Here is a 22925-nt window from a genome sequence, read left to right on the forward strand (position 1 = left end):
ACTGCAGCAACTTTTAATTGTTGGAGACAGAGAAGGAAGGAATATGATTATCAGTTTGATGAAAACTTTGCAAAGTTTCTTCTTGGGACTCGAAATCCATACTACTATTCTCCATTTTCCATTTTCTCCTCTCTCCAACTCACTACTATCGCTATTGACTGCGTAACATACACTAACATTCTTTCGCTATCATTGCTAACTTCATTTACTAGAACACTGGCCTCTTTGTAGCCGATTATGTAACCCATAGTGGAAACACCTGACAGCGCCGCCCGGCATGATCCACGTGCTACTGGCATATTTATAACTCGTAGTAAATAAGGTTGTAAAAATATGCAAATGAGATGCCGTATATGGAAACCATGACGTCACTAAGCAGTTCTTATTTCTGCTACGGGTGACGCTGTTGCTTGCTTCTGGAGGCGCTATTCAACCTCTTTAATGCTAAACCTTTTCTTGTGCTCTACTGCGCCACCGTAGTTTTCTATTTAGACCAGCGATGACGTCATTTCTGGTGATTCCCTATGTTGTCCAATGAGCGCTTCTTAAAATGTGCCATTTGGTATTGTACAGTATGCAATGTATTTTTTCAGCGCTGCCAGTTACCGAACAGAATGCCATAGCTCCCTCAATTTCCAATCAATTTTTATGGGAGTGACATTATTGTATTGCTTAGAATGTCTACTTTTTACTCATGAAAGAATCGTAGAACTAAAACTTAATAGGCGAACAGAATCATGCCGATTCACTGCACATACTGTGGGAATTCTCCACTTCAAAATACATTGGCGATGTCATCGCGAACAGAGCATGCACTTCCGATATCGTTTTCACAGAAATGTGGCCAAATTTTCAAGAACTAACTTCTGAAAGTAGTCCCTAAAGACCTTATGACTACCACTGAAACGAACTAGTGACAATATCGCCTACCAGACTACTTTTTAAGCACAAAATTGGGTACTTGAGTGTCATTGAGCTCCAAGATTATTGCACATGGCGTAAACAACATGCCGCCATTTTGTCTCCGCTTCAGTATTTCGTACGCCGCTTATAATGCACCTTCTCAATTAAAACCAACATAATAAGGCCTTACATCGTTGATTGAATAGGAACACCACACAAAACACAATAAAGTGGGGGTACAATCGATTACGAAGCTGAAGTGAACAGTGATTTATTCCTGGAGCTACTGCTTTTGTTGTGTAGCTGCCATGTTTTGAGAACTGGCAAATAGGAGACTTCGTTGTTGGCTGACGTCATCGGGTGGGAATTTGAATCTGCAGAAATAATTAAAAGGCAGGTAGCGCCCTCTCCTGTTAAAATTTTGAACTTTTTCTCAATAAAATAGATTTTCAAGAATTTTATCTTAATATTAGAGCATATTTCGACTAATTCTGCTGCTCCTAGGCCGATATAGGCCAGTTTCCATCATGCACTCTCGCTCGCAGGAAGTAGGTCGAATGGCGACAAATTTTGTTTTGAAAGTAGAGTTTGACCAGAAGTATCCAGAAATGCAAAATTGAAGTCTCTAGGTCTTACGGTTACAAAATGTGCACCATGGGTTTAACGGATGGACGGACGGCCCGATGGATGGATGGACAGACGGACGCCACTCAACAACTTATTTGACAAGCTCGGCTGACTTAGTCAGCTGAGCTAAAAACACTCGCTCTCGAGGCTCACATGGTTCGGATGACTCATCTTCAAATGAACGATCTAAGTTTCAACAGAGTAAAGCGTCCCGCTAGCCAATGCAGACCAGACACAGTATTGACAGACGGCATGATCATAACAGTAATACCACTTCGTCTGATCATCCAACACATGGCCGTCTTCCTGACTTTTCAAAGTCCCGCCAATCAGTGCAGACCAGTCACGCTATCAACGGACAGCGCCGTCCTGTCACCATTCCGTCTGCCAATTCAATGCATGATCGTCAACCAGACTTCTCAGAATACTGTGCTATGCCACATTTTGGATACATGAACAATTTTCAGCGCAATGGACCTTTTCAGTGGTCAATGCCTGTCGTGCATGATCACATGAACATGAACAACTTCATGAACAATGCAATGCAATTGCCACAAGTCCAGTCTGGTCCTCCACATATGTATGGACCCTACTCTGGCATGCCTGCCTTTCCTCATTTACAACATGGATGAGCATGAGGCCTGAACTCTAAAGAACACTATTATTTCATTATGGTCACAAACTTTTGTTTAACATGAGTAATTGTAATACAGTTAGCACTCTAAATTTAAATGGTTCTGGCATTGACGGATGGAAGCTTTCTGACTCTAGTCTACTGAATAGAATCGCCAAATGTGATATCTTCGGTGTATTAGAATCTTGGACAACAGAGAATTCTTCAATTCAGCTTCCTGACTATCATACCTACAACAAATATAGGAACCTATCGAAACATGCCAGACGTGCCTCGGGTGGCATTTTATGTTTCATCAAAAACTCTATCAAAAAGGGTGTCAAAATTCTAGGCAGTAAGTCCAAAAACTTACTGTGGGTGGAACTCAAATCTGATTTCTTTAAATTCAAGAAATCAATATTTCTTTGCATTTCTTATATTCCACCTTCTGGTTCAACTCATTTAAATGACACCTGGGAACTATTCCAGGATGAGGTACTTATGTATAAAAGTCAGGGTATGATAGCTCTATCCGGTGATTTCAATAGTCGAATCGGTGGAGAACTCGACTTTATTCAGAAAGATTCCGTCCTCCATTTGCCAATTGGTGACCATTTGAATTATGTATGTGATGATGACAGTATCCCAGTGAGGCTTCATCGTGATAATGTTCTCAACAGACATGGTAAATCCCTGATTGATATTGCTGTTGGAAACAAACTTAGATTTTTGAATGGTAGAGACATTGGTGATTATTTTGGTAACTTAACATATTTTAAAGTATGCCAGGATAAAGTGTTTAAAAGCGCAATAGACCACACACTTGTCTCTAAAGACCTGTTTGCGTCTGTAAATCATTTTTGTGTACATCCTTTTGATCTTGCTCTGTCCGATCATTATCAGATTTCTTTCGACATCAATGTACCGACAGATTTATCAACAAAGGATAGGATTGATGAGTCACTGTGTGATTTGACTCCATTACCAAAAAAGTATTTATGGAATGATGATGGTAAACTGAGATTTGCTAAGGTATTGGAATCTAAGGCAATTAATGCACAGTTACAGTACTTTCAAAGTATACAATACAGTAACGAACAATCTGGTATAGACGCAGCCATTTGTGATGTGAACCGTATTTTTACTGAAGCTGCTGAGGTCAGTCTAAAAATATCCATAGGCTCTAAACCTCATCAGAGGACAAATCCCAAGAAGTCGCACAAACGTTGGTATAACGAAAACTGCAAATCTCTGCGGTCTAATATCCGAAGTCTATCAAAGACTCTCGCCCGCGAGCCCAATAATACTTATCTCGCAGGTCGTCTTCGAGCTATGTGCAACCAATATAACAAAGCGATCAAAAGAGCCAAAAGAGAAAATAAGGATTTTCTTGTTAACAAGCTATGTGAGTCCGAGAAAAAAGACCCAAAGATGTTCTGGGAAACTATAAAACAATTAAATGACTGTGCTCAGACGCCGGCCAAAAATAATGTTTTTAAAGCATTTTGAGGATCTTGCTCTTCCTTCAGACTTTAAAGGTATTAGTAGTCCTACATGTGGTTCTGTACAGGGATCCAATCCTCAGGCTCAATTACATGATTGTTCCATCTCTGATTCAGAAGTGGCAGAACTCAACAAACCATTCACTATTGGAGAAATTAAAAAATCCATTAAAAAGCTCAACAAGAGGCCCAAGGGCCTGGCGCTCAGCTGAGTAAGCAGATACAATTCATAGTTTAGCAGTTTTACTGATACTTTTAGATAGATTTGGCAAGGACTATATATAGTTACAATAACCATGGATGCTTCAATTTGTCAACTGTGAAAGATGTAAGTGACATCACATGAAGTAATGCAGTGCGAGTGCGACATTTCCAATAGAGCCAGGATCTATGTCACAGTGACACACAGACAGGATTGGTTTTCCTTCTGGTATCAAAATTGATGTCCTCATACTAGTATGTCCTGAAAAGGTATTTGGACACTTACATGATCATTGTACCGTTGAGCTTGGGTCTGGTGCAATACCAACTTGAAATGGGGGGGTTAGTGGATTTAGCAAAGTGTTTGGGATGCCCTGTATGTGAAGAAGTAAGATAAAGAGGTGCTTAAGAAAATTAACTTTATTGTTAAAAGATTGACCCGACCTGCAGGTGATTGGAATTTAACAAAGGCTGATTGCAATCATGGAGTAAATTATATAAGAATCACTGATTTGGCAAAGATTATTACATTTTAATTACAAGACGTCAAGATGGAAAGTGATTGTACAGTGTTTGCCAAATCCGGACCTACTTTCCGTCAATGGTGAATACGTCGATGAGAGCTCTCGAACTATCATTCCATGCAAAAAATGGCAATGACAACACCACTAATAACTTCAAATTATTTTCCGGTTATGATAACACAACACGCATCTTCATGATCATGATCTTTCTCAAACTAACTGAATGACCTAATCGCCTTGGACGCACAACCACATATCAATCCGCCCCGACGATCGACACATCCATTCGATTCGATAACACTCGATACAGTTTGATAAATAAACAAAGTTTTCGTGCTTTTAGCTGTCAACATCAATGGCTATGATATACTCCTGCAGAATAGTAGAACTAATAGAACTAATTTCCGAAGTTTCCAATAGTTTGAACACAACTCAGAACATCACCCATCAGCCAAGGAGGATACCGCGGTGACGTCACATCACGTGATCACGACCCATATTACTGATCGCTATGGCCAATCAGATTCAGTCTACTGACAGCACCAGCACTAAACACGTCTCCACGTCTCACTGTCTGGTGCGCTCCTGTACACAAATACACCAATAGACATGAAATATTGCAATACCTTGTATGGATTCTTCCTGTGTAAAATAAAATTTACAGAGCAGATTAACTTCCACGAATAAAAAAGACGTTTGGCGCGGCCAAAGTGTGGAAATAATGTCTCCGCTAAAATACACTACGAAATACACTAGGCAATGCACTACGCGATACACGGTAGAGATGCAGTTGAGTTTGTTATTGTTTTGACTTAGAAGCCCGCCCATATCATAATATATTCATGTATTCATGAAGTATGAACTCATTTCTGTCCCATACAACTCTAAGAACAGTCAATTTCTCCTTAAATCATCACCGAAACCGCGATATCCGCAGGAATATTTCGTTCTAGTGTCCGAAAATGCATGATTTTACAGGGGCGCTAACTCGACAAATAGAGGGGATCTATGGGGATCTATGCGAGTTTTAGGTCCTACAGGTCTCGAACTTGTAAAATCTGTAAACATGCCTCCAAATCCCATTATGATAATGAAGAGATTGCCCCATGTCTGGGAGACTGTTTTGAAACCATCGCTAATTTTGCCCATCAGCTGGACTCAGATCTGCATAAATTACGATAAATAATGAGGTCGTCGCTTCAATTTCGCAAAGGAAGTTGACTCCATTCGAAGGTTGTTTTGACCAAATTCCGTTGAACTCATCGTTATGAGGGCATTTGAACACATTCTCGTTGATCTTTTCTGTAAACGTGTGAAGATTCGTACCAAAATACATTTCCGTAAAGGCTTTAATAAGAAAATTTGTCACTTACAAAATCATCGCTCCGGTAGAAATAAAAAGGTCACCGCCATTTTCTTGATGATAGTACTCCAGGTAACCTCGACCGCGCAGTGGCGGGTCGAGCCGCCTCGTCAATTTACCCCAGACGAGCCGTTCATACAGTGAATGCACTGGCAATACCAGCAGTCCGGTATTCCCTGGTTCGAGGTTTTCATGTCACTTCGCGGCGGGAAATTTAAAGCGGGGTCATCTGGGGTCAAACAACAGTTTTGCTCACTACCGCCAACTGGTGATATAAATCCACACTAATCTATTTTATATCAAAACTTCTGTATCATGAAGACCTTTTCAACTTTATTTCAAGCTTTTATCTGCTCGAATAGAGCGTCAAAAATTGTTTTTTCATTTACGCCTTTTGCCCCCTGGGGAGCTGAATTTGAGTCGAATCGCCCAAATTTTTTTCTGTAAGCAACATTTTCTGCAGTGTTTATATACAAAACCATATTTGAAGTGCCTCGGCTGTACGGTTACAAAATGCCCAACATGGCTAGATGGATGGCAGGATGGAAGGACAAACACCAATCAATTAGCTATTTGACTAGCTCCGCTGACTTTGTCAGCTGAGCTAAAAATGGTAAGGCAGTTGGGTTTTTTTATTCAATTTCTAATGAAATGATTAAAACTGGCTCAGATCACCTTTTGCCTCTCCTCACCAAAGTTTTCAATCAAATTTTAGGTAGTTCACTTTCTCCATCTCAATGGAGATATGGTTATATTGTCCCTCTTTTTAAAAAAAAAGGTGACCCCATTGACCCTAATAATTATCGTGGAATTACTATTTCCAGCTGTTTGTGTAAACTGTTCTCATCTGTACTAAATGCCAGGCTTGTATCATATATGGATCGGAATAATGTTATCAGTAATTGTCAGAATGGCTTTAAGAAAAGTGCCAGAACTAGTGACAACATTTTTATCATCAAAACCATTGTTAACAAGTACTTCAGCAAAGGTAAAAAAATATATTGTTGTTTTCTCGACCTTAAAAAGGCACTCGACAGTGTTTGGCATAGTGGTTTATTCTCTAAAATGATGAACGTCAATATTTCTGGCAACTTCCTTAATTATATAAAAAACTTTTATGGTTCTATGTCAAGTTGTATCAAATTCCCTCAAGGGATGTCACAGTTTTTTAAAGTCAAAGTTGGTACTCGCCAGGGGGATGTTCTTAGTCCCACACTATTTAATCTTTTTATCAATGATATTGTAAATGTACTGGATCAGACTAATCCATCGCCAGCATTATTAGATACAACCAAATTGTCGTCTTTACTGTATGCAGATGATTTGGTTCTCTTCTCTTCTCCCTAACCTCAACAGGTCTTCAGACATGTCTCAACGGCTTGTCACAATATTGTAAAACATGGAGACTTCAAATCAATTGGGACAAGTCAAAGATTTTGGTTTTCGAAAAGAAACTCTCAGATCAGGTACCTTTTACACTGGACAATGTTATACGTAATAGGGTGTATGACTTCACATATCTTGGAGCATCCATTGACTATAAGGGTTCTTTTAAGTCTGGAGTTGAAGTGCTTACCAAAAAAGGCTCCAAAGCTTTTTATGTTCTGATGAAAACAATTAACTCCAATCGAATAGAACCTCGTACTGCTATTCGTTTGTTTAATAGCTATATCAGGCCAATTCTCATGTATAACTGAAATTTGGAGTTTCGCTTTTCTCAAGTCACTACTTATTAACGACAGCAATAAATTTGTCAAACAACTGGATCGTTTTCCATTTGAGCAATTATTGTCTAAATTTTGTAAATGGATCTTGGGTGTTAATAGATTTACATCAAACTGCGGAGTGAAGGCAGAACTAGGACAATATCCTTTCCTTGTATTTATGTTCAAACATACTTTTGATAACCTATCTCATGTTAAAAACTCCAGTAATACAATCCTCAATGAAGCTTATGAAGTTGACAAAAAGCTCACTTCGTCCTGTAGTATCAACAAATCTGTATCAGCAACTATTGATGTGTTAAACACTAAATTTCAGAAAAATCTCGATCTCTCGTCTAGTAGTACTAATGTATCTAATTCACTCGAATTATTGTATCATTCTCATTTCTTCTCTGTATTACAAACTGACAAAAGGTCAAATTCTAGTCAAAAAAACAAACTCAGAACCTACATAACTTATAAAACTGAGTACCAACTTGAGTCCTACCTTAATGTTCTAAAAAACAGGGGGTTGTTTTCAAAAATGGCTAAGTTTCGCCTTAGCAATCACAACCTACTCATCGAAAAAGGTAGACATTTTGGTACTCAGTTAGAAAAGCGTCTCTGTCCTTTTGGGTGTAACGTTGTCGAGGACGAGTTCCACTTTTTTGCACGATGTCCCTCTAACAATAAATTAAGAGACGAGTACCTCACAAATATAAATTTTTATAAATGTAGTCAATTATTTTCAAATCTGGATTTTATTTCTATTATGAGTAGTACTGACAACAAGATTATTTTAGATACCGCTATTTTTATCTCAAAAGCATTTGAAGAAAGACAAACAGCTCTTCAGGGGCACTAATTAATAAGTCATTGTGGTCTTATTTTAATTACCATATACATGTAACTTTCTTTTAAAAACATTTTTGTATGTGTTGTATTTGTATATATGTACTGCCATACTGTCTTATCCTTTGATAGTTGTGCAATAAATTGAATTGAATTGAATTTATAAAGTAAACTGTGCTGTACTCATCTGTCCTTCAGCTTTTAGATAAAATAAAGATTTATTACTGAATATTATAGCAGTAATTTTTTAATTTTTTCCCAAGGGCCTTTTTTTTTTAGCAATCCCTGCAACCCCCCCCCCCCCCGAGGCGCTCCCTTTTTAAAACAAATGAGAAAAAAAAGAAGATTATAGCTATAGTCATAAAAACATACCTTATTTTCTTGCTTGGCGCTACTTCTTTTACCAGATACTAGACCTTATACATGTTTTAGCGGGATATTTTTGTGGGTATTTTCATTTATTTTATTGAAGTTCATGAAAAAAAGTTCAATTTTCTGTGTTTTTCACCGTTTTCAGAACTCAAATGACAGCCCCAAAAGCATGGGTGGACACAAATCTAAAGACTGCAAGGCAAGCCATCTTGGAAGGTTTTGGGTGTGGATGCTTGAGAGATCCGACAGGGAAGGGTGAAAAACTCATTGTGCTCCATGTAGGCAGTAATTCTGGTTTTCTGGATGGAGCAGGGCTTGTTTTCTGAACCACTGGGAAGCTGGCAGAGTATCATAGTGACATGAACAGTGCAATGTTTGAAAAATAGTGCCCACTTGGCAGTCGGAATTCGGGGGGATGTTTTGAAATTCGGTAAAATCAAAAACGTGTATAATATATGATCTACCTTTATCATATATAGCTCTAAGGGTATAGAAGCTAGATCAGTTTTAAGTTTTTCAGAAAAAGCCACCATGTGGGTGTGGAATTCCTGTCAGGTAAATTTCCATATTTCCCCTTCTATCTTTTTACCTATCTTTAGTGGACCCCCCATTAAACACCCTGGCCCTCTTCCATCTTTCCTTGAAACCTGTGTAGAGAAACTTAGGTATCTACCTGTTACTTTTATCATCTTTTATGGCCCCCTCCGATTTTCGACTCAGTAGAATAGATCACCTATTTAAGTAAATTTTGTGGAATACTTCTAGCTATGTGTCTTGTAATTCAATCTGACTGGAACCTTGTATGTCAGATTCGTATTTACCGCAATTAAAGTCAAAATCACAGCCCCTCCCCTATTTCAATTCCCTATGCATTGTAGTGCTTTGCACTTTCAAAGTTCGTGTACACCCTGTGTGTAGTTTACCGTGTACTTGGTGTACTGTGTTTATACATGTTATTCTGCATGTGTTTTGACAGATGTCAGAGTCGACTTCGGAGTGTATTTTCATCAATCTATCAAGTTCCATTTATCTCATCCCTCAAAATTCATAATCTCTCGGCACTTTTATATCGTTTCACGATTAAGTCGTGGTGTTAGACCACAATTGTGACCCGCTCTACCAAAACTAGGCGCTTGTCGCATCTGAACTTGACAGGTTGATACGGACTCATTGTTCATTTCCCTATTGTAGACCTTTTGTGAAATCTATTCACAAAAGGTCTACAATAGGGAAATGAACAACAAGTCCGTATCAACCTGTCAAGTTCAGATGCGACAAGCGCCTAGTTTTGGTAGAGCGAGTCACAATTGCCGCGTGTTATTCAAGTTTCATTTGGGATGACTTCTTCACAAGTTCCGTCGAACAGCCAACAGCTGACGTCTCCCTGTTATTTTTCCTATTCCTATAGAAAATCACTCAGAACTGACTCTCACCTCTGTCAACTTTCATGTAGCTTGGTAAAAGTGATCTTGGGTAACACCTTTCGCAAATCGTACCTCTCTTGTGACATTTTCATCCGTAAAAATCGAGACATTTTGACCTGTTTGTGAACTTTCATACGGAGCGATTTTCATCTAGTGTTCATACATGGTGTATGCCCTTTGGGTGACGACACCGGGTTTCACACCCAGATTCCGAGTTCACATGGTACTTTTAACTTTGTGAATTGTTTTAAAACTTTAGAATCTCAAAATTAGATATATGTTCCATTTAATCGAGCAATCTCATTCTTAATACTCATGTCAGAATTATTTGCGAAACCTTTGAAATCTTATTGCGATTTCCGTCGTCTGCATTTTCAGTCCGTCATCACGTGGTTTACAACCACATTTTTCTACTGTAACACCGGCCCCGAGTCGTCGTGTGATGAATATGTAACCGTTTAAACTCTCTAAAAACCTATATTCATGTATTTTCATCCACGTTTATCACGTTTTGAGTTAAAATTCGGAAGGAAACGACCCCGTGTTGGTTCTAGAAGCGTTTTATTGTGACTTTGATTTCGGAGTTCGGCCATTCCGCACCCTGTCTTTATGCGCAAAATTATACCAATTTTTTGGCCCGAATTTCGATACTAATTTCCCTCTAGAATAATTCTGAACCAACATTTCTTCTTGAAATTTCATCCTTTTAAAGATGAAACCTTATTCTATGTTAGGTATGTAAATTCGAGTAGTGAATCGGTAAGAGAATTATTTTATGCCACAAATTGTAAACGTGATGTAAACGTCGTCTGAGTTTAGCGAAACCGCGTAACCCGTTTTGTCGTATTGTTTACGAGTCAATTATCAGTACAAATTCTGTTTGTAAATAATTCTTTATGTAGGATTTTGGCTGAATCTTTCACAACTTGTAGTTGAATCATCTATTTTGGTCGTCTACATCATTTTTTAGCAGAAAGTCTCTAAAAGAATTATTTCTAGTGAAAAATACTTTGCGTGACGGTGGTCCCGTTTTGCATGAAGTAAGGCGCAAGACCGCCGTTTTGGTAAATTTTTCTTTCAAATTTCTGTGAGAAATTGGTTCTCAAATAATTGTTTGTGGAGGAATTTCTGTAAACTTCCTCTCCCCGGTAGATAAGTTCCTATTCTATACCGTATGCATAATTGTTAAGTCTTGTCTTGTAAAAGAATTATTTGTCGATCAAAATGCCAAATTTGGTCTCGGTCTTCCGCCCTCTTTAAAGGGAATTAACGTTAAAATTATTTTGTCGGGAAAATTCGGCTTTTTCTTTCGTCTGACAAATAATTCTTTGTGAGCGGATTTCTATAAACTTCCTCGTCAGGATAGATATACCCTTACTCTATCACGTGTATATGATTTCTTTGCGACAACTTGTAAAAGAATTATTTGTGAGTTTGAAATGTTAAACATTTTTTAGACGGAATTCTACGTCATCAGAATCCAAATTTCGGCGTTTCCTATTGGTCAATCGCTGTTGTGACGTCATGTTTTTGACGTCTAAAATGTATAAAAGGCGTCATTTCTGAACAGTTTGAGAGTTTCAATTTTGGACACCACTTGTTAGGTTAAAATCCTAAAAATTTAAAGCGAGCCCCTCGTCGACTTGCCTGCGTGTAGGTCCATGCTTGTGTTAGGAATGTACATAATACATGGCATTTTAGTCCGAATTACGAAATTGGCACTCAATTTCGGAATTCCTTTTTCAATTCCTATGTATTACTGTGTGCTTGTCTGCCCCATGCTTCCCATTATGCCAGCGCAGGCAGATCCTAATGCACTTTTGACCACGGTCAAATATTTAAATCCATTCATAATTCATTTACATCTAAATTTCTACAAGTGCTTCGTAATCAGACCACTCCTCGCTTCGCTTAGCCTGGATGGCTGATACGTTGATTTATCAACGAACCGTCCTGTCTTAAGATTTAAGATACTCATTAGGAGTTAATCCTAATATCATTATCGTTTAGTTTAACTGGAAACTGTACTTAAACGTCGCCTCCTCATCCGTTCTGCTGTCGTCGTCATCAAAATTGTATATATATATATATCGTACTTCATTTCCATGAATGATATCGATTGTGCATAAGCACCTATTAAACAAATCTCGCGATATTTTATACATTTGACTTAGTTGATATTATTACCTACAAGCTTTGTGGTGTGCCCTGACGGACTAACGTAAGGTCACTAGTCACGGATTTAGTCACTTGTCGTTACGAAGGGGATAGTTGGTGAACATCCTTATGGTACTGAGCTTGCATTTCCTTATTTCGCGATCTCTTTGGCGCGACCCTGTCCATGCCAAGTTTCACCCTGCCACTCATCAAGAAGGAAGGACAACCCCCAAGTTGAACTGGCGCGACTCTGTCCATGCCAAGTTTCACCCTGCCACCCACCATGAAGGAAGGACGACCCAAAGTTGAACTGGTCGACTATGTCCATGCGAGTTTTACCTGCCATCCACCAAGAAGGAAGGACGACACCAAGTGGTACTGGCGCGACATAGCCGTGTTCTAGCACGACTCTGTCCATGCTATGTCTCAACCACTAATCAACCGAGAAGAAAGGACGACTTCAAAACGTAATGACGGGATTCTACGCGCCACCCCGTCTCTATACAACGATGTCTATCAAATGGTCATCTCACGGTAGAGTATTCAGCCCGGTACCATGAGGATGCACCAATGAAAACTGGGGAACGCCTCTATTAGGACCCGTATAATTCCCCCCTAGAAAGACCTATAAGTGACAGAGTCCCGAAGTCGGAAAATCGCTACATGGGCAAACTTAAAATGACACTGCACCCGAACTTGACCTAGATTTTAGGGTCATATAGATACATATGAAAAATGAAAAGAATCCGTCAAAAACTGAAGACGCTAGAGCTCTGACAAGGGCACCAATAAGAAATCGGCCATTTTCCGCCATTTGACCTAGTTTTCCCTTAAAACAAGGCAAAATAAAAAACACATAATATATATGATGTATCCTCAATAGAAATACCTGTGATAAATGAAACGGTCCAGGGACCATGTGCTCACCTCAGGTAATGTAATCCATGTCATTTGCAGTGGATATCAGGATGACACTTTCTGACTAGTTTCACCAGTTTTGATTCCATTGAATAATACTCTTCTTCTCGGCTCAATGGCACAAAAGAAAATTACCGGTACCATATAAGTATAGCACTTTGGTTATAAAGTTGACTGAATTTCAGGGTTATTGAAGAGTGTACATGTCACATGGAAATTGGTTGACATCTGTTCAACAGTTTGGGAATAATAGGAATTTTTTTGGATTTTCAAGATGGCAGCCTTGCGGCCATATTTGTCATGGGATTTGACTGAAAATTAAGTATATTGATAAGAGTCCATAGATACATAATCAGATGAAGTTTGGTTGCAATCCGATCCTTAGTTTCGGAGTAATAGGACTTTGTTTAATTTTAAAGATGGATTTGACTGAAAATCAGGGATGTTGCATAGTACATAGATATACAATCACATGAAATTTGGTTGCAATCCGACTTAATTTTCAAGATGGCCGCCTGGCGGCCATTTTTGAAGTTAGAGTCCCAAATTTTTTTGGGTAGAATAAAGGGTCCCTAGATACATGTCCTCACAAGTGTAGAACCTTCTGGCTCAAATAGAAACGAAATGTGCCACCAATCGGTGATTTAGTGAACTTTGGCCTCTGTGACCTTGAAAAGTAGGTCAAATCAAAAACCCGGGTGATATGTCATTTAACCTTAATAGATATTCCCACCAAAAACATTTCTTCCCTCTACGTACAACCATTAGCTTTAAAAAGGCAAAAAACTATTTCTAAGATGGCCGCCTGAAGGCCAGAAAGTACGTCATATTGCAAAAAAGAAAAATAAGTATGAGCATATAGCCCAAAGCTACCATCACACCAAGTTTTAGCCATCTAGCCCCAGGGGTGACGAAACCTGCTCCGCTAACAGACGACGACGAACGCCACAGTATCGTATAAGCCTCCAGAGGAAAGCTAAAAAACTGAGCACCTTAGCTCAAAGCATGAGTAAAAAACATAAATTTTTAGTTTTTTACAAAAAAGCCACCTGGTGGCCAAATTAGGAATCGACTTGCACTCAAAATCGAACTTGGCCCATGTATGCACATATGGAAGATGAAAATGATCCGTCAAAAAATTAAGACAATAAAGCGCTGACAAAGGCAATGAAATGGCCAGGGCCATTGTGCTCACCTCATGTGGAGGAAAGATGGATAAAGAGCATGGTATTGTGTCATGTAGTGTTAGGTTTGATGTAGGTCCAAGCAATTACAATTTCCCCAAAATGGCCAATTTACATAACATTCGACCTCTGTGACCTTGAAAAGTAGGTCAAATCAAAGAAGACCCGGGTGACACATTGAATGGTTGTTAGAATTAGATGTACCTATGATATAAAATTGGTGCCAATCGGGAAAGTCATTACTAGGAATAATGGCATTTTGAAGAATTTAGGATTTGGCCCCCTCCCTGGAGGCCAAACGGCAAATCAGATCGCACCAAACTTCGGTACCTGAGATCACCTGACCAAGGGGTACATGTGTACTTAATTTGTGATCAATAGTCATTGCAGTTAAGAAACGTGCCATAGTTACGGCCTGACGGCGAATTTACGCCATTTGACCTCTGTGACCTTGACAAGAAGGTCAAATTAAAAACCTGGGTGACATATACTGTATGGTGGTTAGATGTACCCATGATATAAAATTGGTGGCAATCGGGCAAGAAGTTAAGGAATAATCACATTTTTAAGGTTTTTGGATTTTGCCCCCTGGTGGTCAAGTGGTGAATCATATTGGACCAAACTTCGGTCCCTGAGATCACCTGACTAAGGGGTAAATGTGTACCAAATTTGGTATCAATAGTCATTGCAGTTTAGAAACGTGCCATCGTTACATCCTAACGGCCAATTTACACCATTTGACCTCTGTGACCTTGAAAAGGAGGTCAAATCAAAAACCCGGAGGATATATGATGCACCTTTGCTAGAAGTACCTACCATATTTTTTTCAAAATTTCCCGACTACTATTAAGGGAGATATTGCATATTTTCACTTTTAACGTTTGGCCCCCTGGTGGCCAAACCATGAAACGAATCGGACCGAAACTTGGTCTCCAAGGTGTCATTACATAAGGGTACATGTGTACCAAGTTTCAACTCAATAGCTCTAACAGTTACGAAACGTGCCCTGCTAACCGACGACGGACGACGACGACGACGACGACGACGACGACGACGACGACGACGACGGACGACGGACGCCACGGTATGGGATAAGCTCACCTCTGCTAAGAGGTGAGCTAAAAAGTTTACAGACTGACGGACCGACAGACGGCCGAACGACCACCACTTACCACCCCGAGCACAGCATAAGCCCTATTGGTCTACGACCAAGTGGGCTAAAACTGGTTTCAAGAAAAACTCCTCCCAAGGCTACCAAACAACGTTGTCATTGTCATGGATAACGTCAAGTACCATTCCTGTGAACTTGACAAGGCACCAACTAAGGCGTCGACAAAACCAGTAATGCAGGACTGGCTCAGAAAAAACGACATTAGGTTTGAGGAAAAGATGATGAAAAGATTACTCTATGATCTGATCACACAAAACAAGAGTCAACAAAAAAAGTATGATGTGAATGAATTGGCAACGGAAGCAGGGTTCATAGTATTACCGTTACCTCCATATCACTGTGAACTGAACCCGATATAAATTGTTAGGGTATGGGAAATAAGTAACAATGAAGGTAAAGGATGTAGAGGATTCAACAAAGGAAGTATTGACCAAAGTAACACCAGACCAATGGAACAATTATTGCGAGCATGTAAAGAAAGATGAAGCAAAAATGTGGGATTTAGAGGGTTTAATGGAGCAAGTGGTGGTCAGAATCATTATAACATTGGGAGAGGACACTGATACTTCAGACTCAGAAACGGAATACCAGCCTAGTGACAATGAAAGTGATAATATGGATTTCGAAACTTTGGAATAAGTCATGATGGATTACTTGTAAAACACTCTGGCAGTGAATATTTGACACATATAGGTAACACCCCCTATATTTCTTACTGCATGCCATCAGGAGTCACCAAGGTTGACCCATTGGGAAAAACAGAATGGGGTGTAGCTACCTAGCCGATAGTATAGCAGACCACATGTGGTGATGATCATGACACTGCATTCCAATGAGTATTTAATGTGATAACTACTGCCTTTGTAGATGGTTTGCCGCCACACTCTCCTTGGAAATAGACTTTTAAGGTTTTCAGATTTGCCCCTTGCAAGCCAAGCAGTGAATCAAATCGAACCAAACTTCAATCCCTGAGATCACCTGACTATAGGGTACCGTACATCTGTACCAAATGTGAGAAAGTACCATACTAAAGCCTAACGATTAATTTACACCATTAGACCTCTGTAACCTTGAAAAGTAGGTCAAATCAAAAAACCCATATGACCTGTGATGTAGCCTTGCTTGGAGTACCTTCAATGAAAATATTATCGAAAACAAGTCACTAATGAAAAGGCCAGAGGCCATTTTGCTCACCGTATAGATATTTGGTGGTGAGGAATTCATCCTGGTTAAGAAACATGCTACATGTATAGTATATAGGTGAAATCAAAATCGGTATGACATGTGATGTATTTTTGCTTTGAGTAGCTACTATAGAAGTATTATTGAAAACAAGTCACAGATATACGATATATGTGACCCGCTCTACCAAAACTAGGCGCTTGTCGCATCTGAACTTGACAGGACTTGTTGTTCATTTCCCTATTGTAGACCTTTTGTGAAATGTGACCAAATCAGTTTGTAATAGATTTCACAAAAGGTCTACAATAGGGAAATGAACAACAAGTCCGTATCAACCTGTCAAGTTCAGATGCAACAAGCGCCTAGTTTTGGTAGAGCGGGTCACATATTGCACTTTTTACCTTTCCAGTTTTGGCTCCTTGGTGGCAAAGTCGAGAATCATATTGGACCGAAATTCAGTAACAGACCTAGGTTATCTGACCAAGAGGGTCATGTATACCAAGTTTCAAGTTGTTAGCTTTAGCGGTTAAGAAACGTGCCATGTTACAGTCAAATGGTCAATTTAAGTCATTTCACCTCTATGACCTTGGAAAAGTAGGTCAAATCGAAAAAACCTGTAGAATATGCGATATATCATTGCTCAGAATACCATCGAAAGCGAGTCACTAATAAGCGAGATATCGGTTCACAGTGTGATCCTTATTTCTGTCACTGAATTTGTGCTTTCCGTCGATTTTCTCCTTGAAATCAATTCATACAGGTCTTATTATTGTTCATAGCCTAGCAGAATCGTATGCAGTTTTGTCTCTCTTCAGATTTCTTTCGTATAAATTGCTGCATTTTTGAGAAAGGGTGTTTTTATGGTAATTTGTCTGTTTATTTCGTGGATATTTTGATTGATGTCTGTTTACTCGATAACTGCTTTTAAAATCAAATAAAAGGTGTTTTAAGGTATTTGATATGGTTTGATATTACGTTGGATCTTGACTGTTGAACAGTTATGCGGGAATGACGAAAAGATATCCACAATATTGTGGGTATATTTACTTGATGAATTAGAACCTTTCCCTTTGAGAATGCCCACTTTTAAAAGAGAATGTTATTGACAAACGTGGTGTTTTTCGCCGAAAATCACGTGTAAACGTTTTATGTGTTTATTGCAATTTATTTCTTATTTTTGAGGATAATTTTGATGTGTACTTTGATGAATTGCATCATCGATTTTAGTAATACTTCCATGAGTGCAGACCTGCCTTTCTTTTTTGGTTCATAATGTAATCGAAGGGGTAAAGATAAATGGCTAATTTTTTTGCTGGTCGGCAAGCTGCCTCGGTGGCCTAGTGGATACACTCTCTGCCTCTCACACGGAAGACCAGAGTTCTATCCTGCCTCAGGGTCATTTTCATTCTTCTTTGCAAAGAAGTATTCTAAGTTTTCGGGGCACTCACTGAGGTCATGAAATCACATTCTGCCCTTTAACCCTTTCACCGCTGTAGTCGTAATATTCTGACCACATGACAAGGCGCAGTAGTCGGAATCAACTTTAGTTCATTATAGACTATAAGTTTCAACAGCATTTTGTGCTCGCTATTGATTCCCAGGTATTTTAATTGTCTCATGTTTCATGCTAGTGGTGAATTATGTGAAAGTCTTCGGTCACAAGAGGGAGTCTTGTCCTAACCACCTATCCTTGTTTTTGGTCATAGTTCAAGTGCCACTCAAGGGTTAACAAATAATGAAAAAACCCTGAAATTTATGTGAAAGCAATAAAAGAGTTGTATCAAGAATGTGCTGAGATTTCGGCATGATGCAACTTCCTGTTTTCCCTTGGCGGCAAAAAGTGCCAAAATTTATTGATCCCCAGCATTAAACTTCCCAGAATTGCCAGCTTGGGTATCGATTGCCCCAACCATGATCCAATGCATTACACAAAGAGCTTGTGGTATTGCAGAGTTTTTGCATCGCTAAGGATAGCATTGTCCTGCATTGTGTACTGCACTATCAGGCTCATGGTTACAGCCTTCTCAAACACAAAAAAAACACTTTGGGCAGCATTTTGGTCACAAAGCATCATAAGATGACAACCCAACACTTGCTTTTTGAAATTAAGCAAGACATAAAGGAATAAACGCTATTTAGGCCAGGGCACAACCTTGTGTTCAGGGGGTTTACAAGTAGGTGGGAATCTCATGCATAGTACACCACCTGCAGTAGTGTAGTAACCAGCTTAACCTTCTTGCTCACTATTGCTGCCTGTGTGTGCACCTACAACAGCTGTTATTGTCGGTCACAGGATGAACTTTAATGTAGATGCACCTTAATGTGTCCATTGTCTGCCAGCAGGAGATTAGAGGGCTTGATGTCTCGATGGATGATCTTCTGGTAATGCACTGCAAAGGAAAGGCAGATGATCATCACTCCACTGGCACAAGAATATTGTGAAGCAATTGTTGCATATGGTCATTCTTACTATAAACTGGAAAAATCTGCAATATATGTGCTATTTGCAGACAGCTACCTTTTGCTGCAAAATTTGAATTTCGATTTTGCAGAACAATGCGAGACATAATGCACAATGTATGGAAAGAGTTAAATTTTTCGTTTGTTAAATTTCGGGCATACGTTTTGTCTTGAAAAACTACAAAATTAAAATGCGCACAAAAGTTGTCTAGGTTACATCCCGACCCTAACAGAGAAATGAGTTTCTGATGGCCTCAGAATGTCACAAATATAGCACTGCGTCATTCATATTTTATCTACCAAGCTTCGATTGCCTCAATACTCCATGGACAACCTATTGGCAGAAGCATTGAGCTGTGTCCGAAATGCCTGCTTTCCTCAAGATGTACCCTCAGCGCTGTTCGGGGAGAATGTGGTGTCTGCCCTGCTTCCTGTCCAGAACAGTCTAAAGAAGTTCTGCTGCACAGGGTAAATGGTCGTTTTCAAACTACTAAGTGATTTGAATCTCTGAGCCCAATCACAGTCAGATTGTTTTACTTACAATATTCTGTCCCCATGATAATGTCTCTGAAGTACGACCATGCTTGATCCTCACTGAAGGGGATGTCTGTTGGCACCTCCATCACTTCCCTGAAATGGTACCATCATTTTGGAAATATGACATTGTGCCAATGCCACACATATCGCCATACCAAAGACTCTTACCGAATACACAGGGAGGACTGTGTAGTCGCTACAGTAGAGTGACTATTGTGTTTGTTGAATAAGGCAAGATGTTCCAACACACCCAGTATCGACCAGTTGTTCAAAAGAAAGTTAGTCTCTGATATCATCACTACTCCGAACAATACGCAGTTTAGGGCATACCGTGTTCCTGAGTTCCAAGTCCCCTAATACCATGTCTTTGGGGAAATCGTGATGACCTCTTTCAATCAAATAAATCTTTTAAATTGCTTTGGGAATAAAAACCGCACCATTTTTTTTCTTTGCATTCGACAGTAGTGCAATCAAATACCTAAGTCAGCTCTGGTTAATTCGAGTTCTCTCTTATTGCCCCAGAGTTTGGCTGTCTGGTCTACATTGTCAGGCCAAACCTATCATTTGCCTGAGCAGCACAGAGATGGCAGTCTTTAAGTCTTCAAAAGACTGGCGTCACAGATCAGGTAAATGCCCATATGTGACCCGCCATGACAAAATGAGTGGCATGTCGCTCTGAGCTTGACAGGTTGAGACAGACTGGTTGTTCATTTTACTATGGTCTGCCTTTTGTGAAATCTAAGCATATCAATTTTTTCTATTATATTCTGGTGTCATTTTAGGCTCACCTTCTGTGCGACATGCGACTCATTTTGCCATGGTGGGTCACATATAATTCATTCTGCCTTAGAATGCCGACTGGTGCAGTTGTTTTGTACGCTCGCTCTGTCCATTGTTCTGTACATGCTGTATGTACAGGGCAATGGATTTATCGGACCGTATTCATTCTATTTCTTTTTCAGCATTGGCAGTTGGTTGTAGGGAGGTTTTTGAAGGTTGAGGAATAGAAATCCTTTCGAGGATAGACCATAGTATAGTTGTGGGAATCCCCTTCGCGGATAAACCATCTTTGAGGAGCGGGAACTTTTTCAGCATGTTGCTGATGCTCCAGGGTAGAGTTAGGTGTTGGCAGGAAGGAGAAAGGCATTAAAGATTTTTGTCAGGGAGGTGAAATATATGAGATGAAGAGAAAACATTGCATTAGTCATGATGAGCAGAGGGAAGCTATTTAGCAAAAACAGAGAACAGTACTGTTTCAGAAGGTCAACATGAAACAGGGTGTATTGTAGTTCATGTACACTGAATAATAGGGTATAGTTGCTGACTACTCCAAGAGTATGGTAATTGGCCAGTGAACAAAGGATTGTATTATGTGCTTTAATCATTCATAGTAGGCAAGCTCAGGTCAACAGCAAAGGTTCGTCATGCAGTTGCCTGTGAAGGGAATTGACTTGGGGTATTTGTTTGGAAAGATTTAACTCTGTTCTGCATGCTGGTCAGCCTGGTTATTGGGGGCAGGGGATTAAGGTTTTTAGAAAAGGTAAAGATCTAATGATTCATGACAACGGAAGTCCTGGCCGTGTTTCAAACCTGGAGGAAATTGATCCATTGGGCGAAGGAGCATACAAGCCAGCTGATCAGGTGAATGGGCTTGACTCCAAGTGGCAAACCTTTCGAGATTGGTGGAAATATATGTAAACAATTAAATGTAGGAGATTTGGTAATTGAGGAAAAGCGAATATTCTTGAGATGAAAAAGCATGGCCAAATAACTAAACTGAATGGTGATGAAACTGCGTGAAAAAACAAAACTCAAATTGTTCCACTTTTCTTTGAGGAAGTCCCGCCGAGTCTTCGTGAGATTGCAATAAGTCATGGAGATGTCTTCATTACTGGATATATCAACTTCCAGCTGGATGAGCCCGGCCAAGCAAGGTTGAAGTAGGACACTTCCTCGATCTCTTGGAATCGTGCAATCTTGTCAAACATATTGATTTTCCGATGCATCGCTTGCTTAACACACTGGACGTCCAAAGGAGGTTCCACAGCGACGTCACATCACGTGACCGTGAACCATATTATAGCTGTTGGTTGTTTATTGTTTCAGGTCTGTAAGCCTTAAGCATTCAGATTCACTAAAAAGTTGTCGCAAAACATTATGAGACGGTATCAGTTTTGTAATGAAAAGGCCAGGGGCCATTGTGCTCACCGGTGTTTAGGTAACGACTTAATTGACAATGGACCTTGAAAAGTAGGTCAAATCAAAAACCTGTATTATATGCAATGTATCCTTTCTGGGAGTACCAACCATAACAACTTTATCAAATACGAATCACTAATGAGCCAGATATCACACTTTCTAGGTTTTCTTTTCGCCCCCTGGTGTCCAAGTCGAGAAACAGATCAGACCAAAATTCAGTGTCAGAGGTAACCTGAACTAAGGGGGTCTTGTGTACAAAGTTTCAAGCCCATAGCCCTAGCAGTTACGAAATGTGCCACAGTCACACTCAAACGGCCAATTTATGCAATTTGACCTCTATGACCATGCAAAAAATAGGTCAAATCGAAAACCTCTATGATATGTGATGTATCGTGGCTGGGAGTACCTACCATAAGCATTTCATCAAAAAAAATCACTAATAAGTGAGATATCACAGTTTTTGTGTTTTCAGTTTGGCCCCCTGGTGGCCAAGTGAAGAATCAGATTAGACCAAAATTTGCTGTCAGAGGTCATCTGACCTTGGGGGTCATGCATAAAAACTTCCAAGCTCGTAGCCCTGCCAGTTAAGAAACGTGCCACAGTTACACTCAAACGGCAAATTTACGCCATTTGACCTCTGTGACCTTGAAAATTAGGTCAAATCAAAAACACGTGTGATATGTGATATATCCTTGCTAGGAGTACCTACCATAACAATTTCATCAAAAACAAGTCACTAATAAGTGAGATTTCACACTATTTATGTTTTCAGTTTTGACCCCCTGGCGGCCAAGTCAAGAATCAGACCGGACTGAATTTCAGTGTCAAAGGTCTTTGACCTAGGGGGTCATGCATACAAAGTTTTGAGTCCATAGCCCTATCGGTTAAGAAACGTGCCACTGTTTTTGCAATAGGATACAATGGATGACAGACACTGCGGTGTTGTATAGACTCACCATACCGGTGAGCCAAAGATTAATATTGACGTGCAGTTCTGTCAATTTCCCTAGCAGCAGTAAATGGGATCGCCGAA

The 22925-nt window shown here is 39.7% G+C and overlaps 2 protein-coding genes across 3 annotated transcripts in view; both read right to left on the reverse strand.

Annotated features, from left to right (window-relative positions):
• Nucleotides 1–22925, reverse strand: part of LOC135482654 (calcium/calmodulin-dependent protein kinase kinase 1-like) — a 300476-nt gene that overhangs the window by 65379 nt on the left and 212172 nt on the right. For both annotated transcript variants that reach the window (XM_064762904.1, XM_064762905.1), the window contains 2 exons: nt 19698–19786; nt 19013–19086 (listed from right to left, as the gene is read on the reverse strand). In XM_064762904.1, coding sequence (XP_064618974.1) covers nt 19013–19086; nt 19698–19786 — 163 coding nt within the window. The remainder of the gene's footprint in view (nt 1–19012; nt 19087–19697; nt 19787–22925) is intronic.
• The window catches only part of LOC135482655 (developmentally-regulated GTP-binding protein 1), a 520179-nt gene that overhangs the window by 27246 nt on the left and 470008 nt on the right, over nt 1–22925 (reverse strand). The window lies entirely within an intron of this gene.

The sequence above is a fragment of the Lineus longissimus genome, chromosome 2 (assembly GCF_910592395.1).
Source record: "Lineus longissimus chromosome 2, tnLinLong1.2, whole genome shotgun sequence".
Classification (NCBI taxonomy): domain Eukaryota; kingdom Metazoa; phylum Nemertea; class Pilidiophora; order Heteronemertea; family Lineidae; genus Lineus; species Lineus longissimus.